The sequence below is a fragment of the Mustela putorius genome, unplaced genomic scaffold, assembly GCF_011764305.1.
Source record: "Mustela putorius furo isolate JIRA1106 unplaced genomic scaffold, ASM1176430v1.1 tig00000407_pilon_pilon_pilon, whole genome shotgun sequence".
NCBI lineage: Eukaryota > Metazoa > Chordata > Mammalia > Carnivora > Mustelidae > Mustela > Mustela putorius.
The window spans coordinates 8,396,598-8,410,249 of NW_025421373.1; the positions used below are offsets into that span (position 1 = coordinate 8,396,598).

General features: G+C 44.1%; 1 protein-coding gene across 4 annotated transcripts in view; it reads left to right on the top strand.

Annotated features, from left to right (window-relative positions):
* The first annotated feature begins 6,429 nt into the window (after nucleotides 1–6,429).
* TTC23L (tetratricopeptide repeat domain 23 like) overlaps nucleotides 6,430–13,652 on the top strand; it is a 48,527-nt gene continuing 41,304 nt past the window's right edge. For 2 of the 4 annotated variants that reach the window (XR_006606589.1, XM_004738044.3), the window contains exons 1-3: nucleotides 6,431–6,645; nucleotides 8,105–8,179; nucleotides 11,633–11,813. Coding sequence is in view for 3 of the 4 variants with exons in the window: in XM_004738044.3 (XP_004738101.1) it covers nucleotides 8,112–8,179; nucleotides 11,633–11,813 (249 nt within the window). In the remaining variant the exon portion in view is untranslated. Of the gene's footprint in view, nucleotides 6,646–7,034; nucleotides 7,243–8,104; nucleotides 8,180–11,632; nucleotides 11,814–13,652 lie in introns of those variants that run through there. The other 2 variants (XM_045079461.1, XM_004738045.3) reach the window with 2 other exon arrangements.

Genomic DNA, 13,652 nt, shown 5'->3' on the forward strand with positions numbered 1-13,652 from the left:
TCTCTGTTGTTGAGTTTTGGTGCATTCATGAGCATATGTATGTGGCTCCCGAGGAGTGGGTCAGTAGCGCTGGGGTGTGATGGTGTTTTTTAACCGAGTCACAAGCTGTGGCAAGCAGTGGTCCTCTGTCACCTCCCTGCCATGACGTAGCATCTTTAATCTCGGACTTGGACTCCCCTGTCCACTTTAGACAACCCCTCTGATTACATGGCGCCCACCCAGATAACCCAGGAGGACCCTTATTTTAGGTCCAGTGATTAGCACCTCGGCCCCAAGCTCAGCCCCTAGTGCACAGCTGTCTCATGGCTCTTCAGTTCAAAACTGCCTCTCGGGTGTCTGCAGTCTTTGTAATCATTCAAAAGCTTCTGCTAGATTGTTTTTTTTCTCTTCTTTCCTTTTCCTTTTTGGAAAAGGCAATACATACACATGCTAAAAAAAAAAAAAAAAAAAAAAAAAAAAAGCCAAATACCTGCTATCAACTATCACAAGGATAATTCATTTCTTAGAGAACTCTTTAGGGTGAATTCTCACAGGTTGAGTCATAATTAAAACAGCAAATGATGGGGCATCTGACTCCGGTTTTGGCTCAGTTCATGATCTCATGGGTTGTGGGATGGAGCCCTACAGCAGGCTCTCTGCTCAGCGGGCAGTCTGCTTGAGAGATTTTCTCCCTCTGTCTCTCCCCCACTCTAAAAATAGATAAATAAATCTTAAAAAAACAAAACCCAAATGACAATGAAATGGGTGCAATTATTTAAGCAGATAACGTTCTTTATCATAATACAGTGGGCCATCCCCCTTCCCTCACAACACGGTTCTCCCACACCGACTTCAGCTCTCGTCACTACACACCGTACATGCTTCATTGGACCTCGAATGCCCCCCACCACCACGAAAAGACAAAAGAATTCCATGAAAACAATGCCAATGGCACATGAAGTTATTCACTATTTTATGTGTACCCAGTGCATGCACCCTGTGAGAACTTACTTCAACGGAGACCGCTGTTCAACTCAGATGATTTCTTGGAGAAACACAACTCAGCTGGGCACTTAACCACACTATACCCAAACGAGTCTTTTTTTTTCTTTTTTTTTTTTTTTAATTTATTTGACAGAGGAAAAGCACAAGCAAAGGGAGATGCAGGCAGAGGGACAGGGAGAAGCAGGCTTCTCGTTGAGCAGGGAGCTTGATCCCAGGACCCCCAGATCATGACCTGAGCCGAAGGCAGCCACTTAACCGACTGAACTGCCCAGGCACCCCCAAACCTGTCTTCTTAAATAGAAAGAAATGCTTCATACTGAAGCTGGGGTATGAAAAGAAACTCCCAAGGCTTGATGACTAGATGTCAACAGAAATACACTGAAAATAAATCTTTCTTCTCCCAATCCTTGGTTCACCTCTCCAGGGACAACAGCTGTTCCGTTTCTTGGATGACCTGAGACATTGCATGTCTGTCTGTACCTGTAGGCAGGTATTTAGTGTTGCCCTTTAAATATGGAAGTATACTTTATACACTCTTCTGGACAATACTTCAAAAGATAATTAAGGGGTCCCTGGCTGGCTCAGTTGGTACAGCATGTGGTTCTTGGGGGTGGTGAGTTCAAGCCCCGTGTTGCGGGAAGAGCTTATGTAAAAAACAAACAAAGAAAGAAATGGTTGTTCTCCGTCGGCACACACACCTAATTCTGCAATAATATCCATCATGTGGTACAAGGATGCAAAGAAAAAAAGGGGAGAAAAGTGCCTGCGTCATCACAGTGTGTGAGAAAGACTGGCCCTTTTCATCACATTGGTGGAATAAGACTCATCTATTTGTTTTCCTTAAATAAACTTGAAGACAGACTGCAAAGCCTTTAATAATTAAACCCACCCATCTTCTGATAAACACATGACATGCTGTGTGGGGGGGAAATGCTCGCAGAACATGTCAGCACAACCCCATGCAACGTGGCAGAGCTGGAATGCAGGGTGCTGACAGCAGCACAGACTCTGCAGCAAAGACTGGGGTGCTGCTTTGTGAGCAAAGTTAAAAGGTCAACTGCAAGGCAAAGAGAGGGTTGCTGGGCAAAGCAACAGACCAAGGCATTCGGAGGAGCAATTTATGCTCCGCTCAGGGCCAAGAACTCAAGCATGAGAGTTGCCCATCTGTGAAACAGTCCAAGGACAGGATCTCATCGGTAATGGTTGTGGGAAGTAGGCCACTAGAGCCCCTGCGTTGAGAGAGCAATTGATGGGGGTTCCAGCAGATGGAGAGGCTCCTCTGAAGAGTTAGTCCCCAAGAGAAAGAGGTGAGTGGAGGGAAGACACTCCCACACGTTCATTATAAACCAAGTCCCCAGATGGGAAGAAACAGGATATTCAAGTACTGAGAGGGGATGTACTGGATTACAAATGGGAATGTGTATGGGAGAGAAAGGAGCGAGACCCCGCCAAATAATGGGAGCTTCTGAACAGAAGGATAGATAGGAAGTGCTCCCTATCACTTCCGGATGTTTTTAAACCTAAGGAAATCAAGTCAGGTTAAATACACTGAAAGGCGGTGTTAACAATGTATTTATCTGTTAAAGCAAGAGGAGTCAAGAGACTTAAAGATGCCACACTGCTAGATCTGAAGATGGAAAATGAGGCCACAAAGCAAGAACGCACGTGGTCTCGAAGCCAGAAAAGGCAAGAAAACAACCCCCTTCCCACCCCGAAAGCCTCTAGAAAGAATCAGCCTTGCCCACATCTTGTCTCTGGCCCAGGGACAGCCATCACAGACTTCCGACCTCCAGAACTAGGACATAGTAAACTTGTGTTGTTTTGGTCAGAAGTTTGGTCAGAAGTTTGTGGTCATTGGTTATGACAGCAACTCCTGTTTCCTAACGGATAGACACACTAAGGGGCCAGATTCTCTGCTACTGGAGCGTTCCTGAAGATGGTTGCAAGTTTCTTAAGTGTTAGTGAACATTGATAATAAGCCAGACACTGTGCTGAATGCTAAAATCTCAAGGGTAAATCATAACCACTACCGCCCACAAGGAGTTCACAACTGATCAGACACGGCCCACTACCCAGTAGGTATTCAGTCTTCATGGGTGGGTGGGTGGATATTTAGATGAAGGGATTGCCTATAGAGCCCTGCACACTTTGCTGTTTTGCTGACCCATTCTTCTGTTTCCTCATTCTTAATTGCCCCTTTTGCTTTTCCTTGAACCCACCAAACTTGCTCCTGTCTCACAGCCTTTGTACTTGCTGTTATCTTAGAATGCTCTTAAACCTGACATTTGTATTGGTTGCTCCTTTTATTTACTCAATACCAACTTGTCAGAGAAGACTTCCTTAACTACACTGTAGAAGCTAGCATACCCTATACTTTCTAGATCCTTTATCTGGCTTTGTTTTTCTCCATATAATTTGTTACTTCCAAATAAGGTGGTTTACCCCGCTGAGAAAGTCCTAAAAGGGAGTCCTAAAACCCAGCCCACCCTCTGTTCCCATAGCTTTACTGCTTAGCAGGGGGCCTGGGTCTGGCTAGAGGAAGAGGGTCGCCTTTTTTTTTTCTAATTCACACAAAGTTGTTGCCTATTTCCCAAGCTCTGTGCCTTTTTCTAACTTGGAGAGACATCAGACTATTTACTAGTAGTCCTGTCTTTCTTCACCTAGAATAGAAGCTCCAGAAGAGCAAAATGTTTGTCTGTTCACTATTGCTTCCCTAACACTTAGAACAGTACTGGGCAAGTAGCAGGTCTTCTTCAACGTGCATTTTTCCAGGATGGAAGGACAGATGCATGGGGAGTGTGGGAAACTCACAGAGAAGGTGCCTGGGGTGGCTCAGTCATTAAGCATCTGCTTCCAGCTCAGGTCATGATCCCCAGGTCCAGGGATCAAGCCCGCCCCGCCCCCCCCCCCCATTGCATCGGGCTTCCTGCCCAGCAGGAAGCCTGCTTCTTCCTTTCCCGCTCCCCTTGCTTGTATTCCCTCTCTCACTGTCTCTGTCAAGTAAATAAAATATTAAAAAAAGAAAAACTTTTTTTTTTAAAGTTTATAATTGTGACCATCAAGATGAGATTGTGCAGGTGGTAGTATGGGAACTCAGAAGTAAGGTATCTAACCTTGTCTTAAGAGGACAGAAAATGTGTTTTAAGAAATTAGATAGTCCAAAGTAAAGTTTATTTGGTTTCCTTGTCCTTAAGTTTCACAGTTCTTGGAGTTAAAATAATTTGGAGTTAATCACAGTTTATTTGGGGATGGAAGAATCTAGAAGTACCCTGTACGCATGCTTCCCCTATGCGATTCTGCAACAGCAGTGCTTGCCTTCTTCTACCTCAGGATCAAGTGAGGAACTGTGAGGGAACACACTATAAAGGCAATGTCCACCCAGATTACCAGCATCCCATTCCAGAGTTACTGAACAAACCTAGAGCACATTTACCTGTAACTAAGGTTTGTATCTGGGGACAGGGTGAAGACGGCAAGGCAAGGAAAAAAAACAGCACACAGGTTTGGAACTCTAAGAGTTTAACTTTTTTTTTTTTTTTAATCTGACTTCTAATTTTACAGGTGAATTGCTTCTGGTCAAAGCTAATTATTATTATTTTTTAAAGATTTTATTTATTTATTTGAGAGAGGGAGTGAGCACGAGAGGGAGGAGGGTCAGAGGGAGACGATGACTTCCCACTGAGCAGGGAGCCTGAAGTGGGGCTCGAACCCTGGACTCTGTCAAGGGCAAACGCCAACTGAGCTACCCAGGTTCCCCAAGGTCAAAGCTAATTAAATGGAGGTGAAACCAGACTCATTTTTAGAATGGGAATTCAGGGCTTGTCCTGTTACCTCACTTCGCAGTGATGGGTAGAAGCTGGTGTTCAGGAACCAAAAGTTACATTTCATATACTTAGAAAAAAACCTCCTAGCCAATTCCTAAAATGAGAACATTAAAACTTTTCAGTGTGATGAAGACCAACTTAACAAGGTTAAGGGGGAATCAGTGTTAGGGAAAAGGAAACCAGCTCTTCCTTTTTATCCCCATATGTGTTAAATACCGTTCATACTCACAAAAATCTGCGGTTTGCCGCACAGAATCCTGGGGACTGGGAGGGGTTGGGGAAAACAAGTGGTAACAAACACTCTCATTGTCTGGGCAAGAAAACTGAGACTCCAGAGCTGTGATTTGGCCCAGGCCACATGGAGTCAAAACCAGAGCCCTGCAATCTTGAAGTGGAGCTCATGGCTCTCACCTTTGTTCCACTCTGGGAGTTCTCTTAGGAAACAAAATAAAGAGGGCGGGATCTTTCTAAAATTTTGGTGCAGGATCTTGAGGGTACAGATTTAAACTATAAGTTACAATGCCCTTCAGGTTTCACTTGAGAGATATTTAAACAAACTCATTTAAATAGCTCTTCCAACCTAACTGCAGAAAATCTATCTTGGCAGTCTTGGATCAAGAGCAATTAAACTTCAACCTGGAACTGAAAAGAACAAACAACAAATGTAAACACCACCTTTCAAGTTCTTAGCAAATATTTTCCTTCTCTCTCTACCGAGCCTACTTTTTTTTTTTTTCCTTTTAACAAGGGCATACCATCTTCAATTTGACTTGTCAAAGGGCCCTCGTTCACTGTAGGGTTTGTGATAACACCCTTGGGCTGGTACTGTTGGTTTGGTACTGCTGCAGAGCTGGTACTGTTGGTTTGGGTACTGGCCCCAACGGCCCTGCACCCGTCAGATCTGAATTATCATCATGGTGTATTTCAGGCTGCTGAAGAGGAATGGTCTAAGAATATATGCTGCAAAAATTAGGGCTATCTGGTGTTTGCCCAATGTACCCCACCCCCCGAGAATATTGCTGGAACTGCTAATCAGCAGCTGAATTAGGGGCCCATTGCTCAAACCATTCATTTCCTGCACTCCACTTTCCTGATCAAGCATCGTTCAGATCTTACCAGGAGAGGCAACACAGACGGTGCTGACACCATCAACAGTTACCTCGGGGCCTTTCCTCTCCAGTCTGGAGAGCCAGAGCACCTGGGGGGACTTCGAGGATGCAGGGTGCGCGAAGGGGCGCCGAAAGGGGCGCCCATTTAGTCCCGTACGCAGCAGCTTTACGTAAGCGGGGTCGTGGAGCCCAGCGCCCTCTTCTATCCTGAGACGGGATTTCGCTCCTCTTCTTGCATCTTCGTGCCTGAAAGCTAAAGTCCCTTTCAGAAAAACAGCAGCGGACGACGCAACCGCAGCAAAAGGAAGCTTGGGGACGAGCTCCACGGTGCGCGCCTCCCGCTCGCGGAGACCGTAAAGCCTAGGGTGCGGCGGAAGTGCCCGGGAGCGGCCCGGAATTTTCCGGTCCGGAAGTGCCCCGCGTCGCCATGGCTACTGGCGCCGACGCTCCCGACTCTGCCGGCGGCGTTCCGTTCCCATGGCAACCCCATTGTCTCCCGAGCCGGAACCTGGGCTGCCGGCGCGCCAGGCCTACCGCGCAGAGAGCCTCGCTTCCGCCACGCACCTGTGCGGCGGCTCCCTGAACGAAGGACGCTGAAGCCAGGACGCGGACGCCGCGCGAGGAAGCCGAGCTCTCGGCTGAGGGGGTCGGAAGGCTAGTTCCGGGGCGTGGCTTCTCTGCCCTCGGCCACGGGGGCGGCCCACCGGCTACGTCGCTGCTCCCCGCGGGTGCGTTTCCAGTTGGACCCTCTGTGGCGAAGGCACCACCCTCAAGACAGAAGCCTCGGGATGCTCGCCTGGGGCTCAGCATGTGGCGTCTGGGTTTACGAAGTTGCGGGGAAAGGAAGAAGGAAGCGATGTGCATTTGAGAGAGGGGCCAGAGTTTGTTGTTATAATTTATTCAGGGCCATATGGCATGTTCTAGAACAGAATTTAGGAGGTTGAGAACGCAAAACTACTAGCCCTGGCCATAGGTTTTTGTTTTTTTTTTTTAAAGATTTTATTTATTTGACAAAGAGATCACAAGTAGGCGGAGAGAGAAGGAAGCAGGCTCCCCGCTGAGCAGAGAGCCTGATGCGGGGGGGGGGGGGGGGGGGGCTGGATCCCAGGACCCTGAGATTATGACCTTAGCCAAAGGCAGAGGCTTAGCCCACTGAGCCACCCAGGCACCCCTGGCCATAGTTTTTAAAGTAGAGATTAGAAAGAGAAATTAATCTTCTGGTGTTTGGATTGTGGATGTTCTGGAGCCTGTGTAAGAGCTACTGAGCGCTCAGGTGGAAATGATTCTGCAGGGTGAGATGAAGAGCGACTTGGTGGGTGTTGATGGTCAGTACATAACTATGCATTTGGTTTAGATTTGATTTAAGTGATAGGGAGAGCTGTGAGAACTGAATTTCGCAAATAATTATAAATAAGATTTTTGTTCTAAGGTTTCAGTCATTTCCCCCATCAGCTATGGACAATACCCAAATAGACGCATGTATGTTCCTTAACTAGGACTTCTTATTAATAGTGGGATGGCCCTAGGGACAGGGAGAATTTACTGATATCGTTCATTTGATGCTTCGAACTGGTTGCTTTCCTTGGTTCTATCTGGCAGAAACAATATCCGACTTGAGTAGGAGAACATATCCCCCCCCCCCCCCCCCCCCCCCCCGCCGCCAAAGATCTCATTTATTCATCTGGCAGACAGGTTACAAGTAGGCAGAGAGGCAGGCAAAGAGAGAGGAGGAAGCAGGCTCCCCGCTGAGCAGAGAGCCTGATGCCAGGCTCCATCCCAGGACCCCAAGATCATGACCTGAGCCAAAGGCAGAGGTTTTAACCCACTGAGCCACCCAGATGCCCCAGGAGAACATAGTCTTGATGAATCGGGATTTGTAAATATAGTGGCTTTCAGGGGGTAAAAAACAACAACAACAACAACAACAGCAAAAAGTCAAGGATTTTGGAGGTACAGGAATAGGAATTAGGAGAAAGAAATTTAATTCAGACTTTTAATATGACAAATGCCTTTAATTTCTGCCTTCTAGGTATCTCTGTACATGAGTGTGGAAAGTCTGTTTATTTATTTCAGATGGGTTATATATTTGGGCAGTTTCAATTTAATGTTAATAGCCTCCTACAGAGAGAAAATAGACTTCTAAGTCTTTTTTTCCCTAAAGCCACTCTGACTTGTGGTTCTTGGCAGTAAGAAGATGAAAGCCAGCCCCATCCGCATTCCAACTGTCAGCAATGACACCGACTGGGACTTCTGCTTCCACCTGTAAGTACCACAGAAGCTTGACATCACCCACAGTTACTGGCCTGGAATACTAGGACCTCCCACTTAAGGCAAACCTGGGCTACGGAGCTTTGCATGCATATTACATTGAAGAGGAATTTGAGCTTCTGTGGTGTGGTTTAATTAACAATTCTGCTATGTGATCCATTTGTACTCATGCAAGCCATGCAAGAAGGAACATAATTGTTTTTCCCAGCCGAAAGGAATTTTTATTTTTTATAGATAGGTTAATTATAACAAGAATGATGAAGTCATGGAGAATTAACTACAATAAAGATAATGAGGAAATTAAAATTGTTTCATGAAATAGGCGATAATAAACTGAAACTTTCACATAATAGCTATTACTTACTTACTGAGCAAATACTATGTGCCCAGCACTGTTCAAAGTACTGACATGTATTATCTAATTGCCCCAATATCTCTGTACCGGTAGTACTATTATACTATTATAATTTTGTAAATAAGGAGTATGAATCAGAAAAAGGTTAAGTAATTGACCCCAAATCCCACAGCTAGTGATTCAAACTGCATACCCGGATTGCAGAGTCAATTCTTTAACCATTTTTCTATACCCGGGTTTTTTCTATACCAACCTTGGCACTGTTGACATTTTCGGTTGGCTAACTCTTTGTTGTAGAAAGCTGATGTATGTATTGTCGGATGCTTAGCAGCATTTCTGGTCTCTACCCAGTAGATGCCAGTAGCACTGTCCCAGTAATGACAAACTAAGATGTCTCCAGACATTGCCAAATGCCCCCTGGGGGCAATATCACCCTTGGTTGAGAATGATTGATCTATACCAGTGTTATCAAATAGAAATATAATGCAAGTCACAAATGCGAGCCACATATGTAATTTAAGTTTTCCAGGAGCCATAGTAAAAAATAAAAAAGAAATAGGTAGATTGAATTTTAATACTATATTTATCTTGAAATATCTGTAATATTTTATAAAACAAGTAGTGAAATATTTATTTTTTTCTTCTTCTAAGTCTTTGAAATTCAGTATGTATTTTATACTTATAGCATATCTCATTTCAGATTAGCCGCATTTCATGTGCGTAATAGCCACGTGTGACTAGTGGTTACGTTTTAGTAATTTTGTACCACCTCATAAAATATCCTGAGGTTAAGAAGTGGTGTTCATGTAGGGTATCTTATAAGTAATCGGATAATTCATACTTGATATTACTAGTCTGAATTCATATTTATGATGGCATTATAAGAATAAGTTATAAACCTGGCAAGACAGACCTTCATTCAACCTGCCTATTCTTTTTATTCTATTATTTTATCTTTCACGTGAGCTGACTGGTCAGTATTCTCCAGTTACCTTTCTTATCTTTCATGACAAGAGGTTCAAAGCTAGTTTAGGGCTTTGCATTCTCAAGGCAGTAGTCACGACCTCAATGTTTCTCCTTCTTTCGAGGTTGCTGCTGTTGAAGCTCCTGCCTTTGGAGTCAGCTTAATTTATCGAAGCCTGAACTTAAAATATTTAGGGCTTATAATTTTTAAGATCCATGATTGGCAGTCCTTGGTGATCCCAGGAGATTGAACTTCTGTTTCAGGTCTATGAAATATGAAGCCTAGGCAAAATCTTCTATTGAGGGACTCAAGTTTGTGTTAGTTTTCTTGACTCAGGATCTGTTGCCACAGATTCCCTCTATCTTCAGTATTTTTCAAGTGTTCTAAAGACTGTGTTTTCTTTTTTCATTCATCTGTGCATTTAATGAGCCATTATTTATTTTTATGGTAAGGCAGATATCAGGGTTTCAGGAACAAATGAGATTTAGTCCCAGCCCTGGTAGAGATTATTTTCCAGAGTCAAGGATGACTCAGAAACAAAACGAATGAATTTTGAACATGTGACTATAACGTGATTTGCACTGTAGTAGAAGTTTGGAGGACATTTCTGCAAGTCCTTTGCAGGGTGTCTCTACTTTGCTACTCTAGTACGGGACTCCAGCAGAGGTGACATCTGAGTTGGGAGCATGGAATTCGCCAGGTGGAAAGGAGGCAAGCTTAGCACCCACCTTCTGATTGCCTTGCATCCGCCATGTTCTCTGGCTTTTCCACTGAGTTTGCATGTCTTCTGAAAGCACCCTTCTGTTTGTGGGCAGGTTTCTGGGCCTGGAGAAGTGTTGCTTCCCTTCCATGTGACCCAGTTTGCTCATGTGCCTCTGGGTAGGTTATTTAGAACAGGAACTCTGAATGGATATTAACATGTCATTTTTCAACCCTAGCGTAAAAGATTACACTTGACATTTGTTTTTCTGCTTCTTTTTTTTTTCTTTTTACAGTAAACATCTATTACTTATCTAATCAGTGGAAAAGGGAAATAAATATTATTCTTAAAACTATGTAGTGGTTGAACTTTTAAAAGTCGTATAACTTTTAAAATTGTGTATACAAAGGTGATTCATTTGGAAGACTTGTTTATAATTAATTAAACATTCTGTTGCCACTCTTTAAGATTTCAGAATTCTATTTTTTCGGGATCACTTTGATTTTTCTGGTGATGTTAAGACATGGTTATGCCTTTTTTTCTGTAAGATTACCTCCTTTGACTTTTATCTTTGCCAGTTCCAATTACCCGTTCATAGTCATGTTCAGCATCAAAGTCAGAGATCTACATTGTGTATGTGAGACAGGAGAGGGGGCAGGAAGGAGAGAGGGGAGGGGGATGAGGGGGTGGGAGGGAAGGAGAGAGGTAGGAGGGAGGGAAACAAGTGTGTGTGGGGGTAGATTTTCAGCCACTCAGCTCTTTTTCAACACATTTATTTCTAATACAGATGGGAAGGCCATTTTGCTTTGGAATCTATTCTTGACCTGTGGGGTTCCCTCTCCTCTCCTTGTTGGGACCATATCCTCTTTAGTTAGCCACTACTTATAAGAAACATGAAAGATGACAGTGAAGTCTAGCCTCAAACTATTAATTCCCTTCCCATTGTTTCATTATATTGATTTTCTTTCCTGGATTGGATCAGAATTTTAGAATGTAAAAGATCTTTGAGATCTTCCAATTCAACACCTTTGTTTTGTAGAAGAAGAAACCCAGTCATGGAGCTAATAAAATAAAAGTAGCTAATATTAAAATAGTACCTACTAAATAGCTAAGTGATTTATGAGTATCATCTGATTTAATCCAGTCACCTTCTCTGATTGACCTTATTTTACAAAGAAACAAATAATAACTTGCTTAGGGTCATGTGGTTAGTAAGTAGCAGAGCTGGGACTCTGAGGGAAGTGGGTGGTTTAACAAATGTTTCATCTGAATCACACATTGCTGTCCTGATTCTGAGCTTCAAAGGGGAACGTGAACTTATCTCCAGACTTTATTCCTTCAAGTTTCTGTTAGAGCACATATCCCTACCCCCCTGCTTTGAGATACTCAGAGGTCAAATCTGAATCCACATCTCTCTGGTATCTACAGGTCCCAGCAAGCCAAGATCCCAGCATACCAGCAAAGAGACGAATTGTGTTCCTCTAGCGGGCCTGGAGAGAGTGAAGAAGACACTACAGCCGAGGAGAACGCTGTAGGCTGCATGTCTCTTCCTAAAGAGAAATTAGCCCAATCCCAGAAGAAAATAGCTCAGCTGATTAAGAAAAAGATGGTAAAACAAAAACCCCACGAGGTTTTAGTTTCCTTTTAAAAATATGTCCACGAAGACAGAAGCTCTGCCTTCAGTGAACATTGAAGGACTCAAAGTAGGGGAAGTTATTGTATTTCTTTGTAAGTGGAAGGGAACAAGGCAGAGCATAGTGGGGGAGCCGCCCTGCCCTTGGGTTCCACACCTGGCTCACTCTGCTTTCTTCCATGGAGGGTTTGTGCTCCTGGCTTTAAACTGAAAATGTATATTTTGTTTTTTGTGTTGATGTTTGATTACCTTTCATTTTTTAAAAGAGATTTTATTTGTTTTTCAGACAGAGAGAGAGACAGTGAGAAAGAGAACACAAGCAGGAGGAGTGGGTGAGGGGGAAGCAGGCTTCCCGCTGACCGGGGAGCCTGACATGGGGTTTGATCCCAGGACTAGGGAATCATGACCTGAGCCAAAGGCAGACGCCCTATGTACCTGAGCCACCCAGGCACCCCTTGATTACCTTTAATTAAAAAAACTTAAAAAAAAATTTCTCCTGAGAGGCTTCAGAATGAGATTTTTTGGGTAACAGGAAGGCCAGGATAGTGAGGCAGGAGACTGAAAACAAGGGCAGCCAAGCTGAGGCCCAGGCTTGGATGCCAGGGGTTCAGTGGACTCCTAAGCAAACTAAACCACCGGAAAGGGGATGTAGCAGCAGAGGTCCAGGGGTGCATTTCTTAGAGTGATGCAGAGACTTGGTAACTTGGACCTCAGAGCAAGTGCTCTTAACTCTGTACAGAAGAACAAGATCAGAATGTTCAAAATCCAGGAGCCTGAGACAGGATGACAGTGGCCATCATTTTTAGAACACAGGCACCAACACGCTCCCGGAGCGTGATTCATCCACTGAGGAATTCATACACTGACTTCCTGGCCAGGGGAAAATGAGCTTAAAGTCAGGTGTGGAGAAAAGGTGTGTAGATGGCTTTGGGAAAGGCCAGGAGACACCTCACAGGCAGATGATAGAAGCTGATACCCCTCTTGGGTAGATCTACCCTGTTGGGTAGATCTATAAATGTACTTTTGTAAATCGTCCAGAGGCCTTGAGAAGACAGTTGTCTTGGCCTGTACCCATTCATATTTCACAGAGCCAGGCTAGAACGTTTGCTTTTAGAAACAGAGAAGTACCATCTGCCATAGAGGACAACTGAGCGTTTTTAAGGCTTGACAAGTCCTCGGCCAGTTTGAATAATGACTAGATGGAGGCGGAACCTACAGATGGAAAAGGATTCAGGAGACTGATGTCAGTGCAGGGACAGGCCGGACTGTAAAAAAAAAAAAAAAAAAAATTTATGAGGTAATTATTAGACTTATGAGAGTAGATACTGAACATGACAGAATTATTGTTAGTATTTGGTGAGAGTGGTTTTCCAGTTATAAGGCTAAGTCCATGTCTTTGGGAGACACTTATGGGATATGAAATGATTTGATATCTGATTTGTCTTCAAAATAATAGAGAGGGTGGGTAGATGAGGAGGGTAGATAGGAAACAAAATTGACCATGAGTGGATACCTCATGAAACTAAGGGAGCCCTTCTTCATGCTATTTTTGTATATTCCTAAAGTTTTTCACAATAAAAGGTTAAAAGAAGTCCCTGTGGCTATGAGGTTGAGTAGACTGGGGGAGGGGCAAGAGTGGGAGCAGTTGGGAACGGCCATTTTGGTCAGCCCTGTGGAAGGTAGGGCGCTCTGAACCATGTACTCGTGGCAGAAGCGAGGAGCAGAGCTTAGTGTGAGGGCCTGGGAATAAAGGACAGCCACCAGGCCTTGCTGGATGGGTCAAGGGATGGGAAGGGGAGAGAAGAGAAAATGATA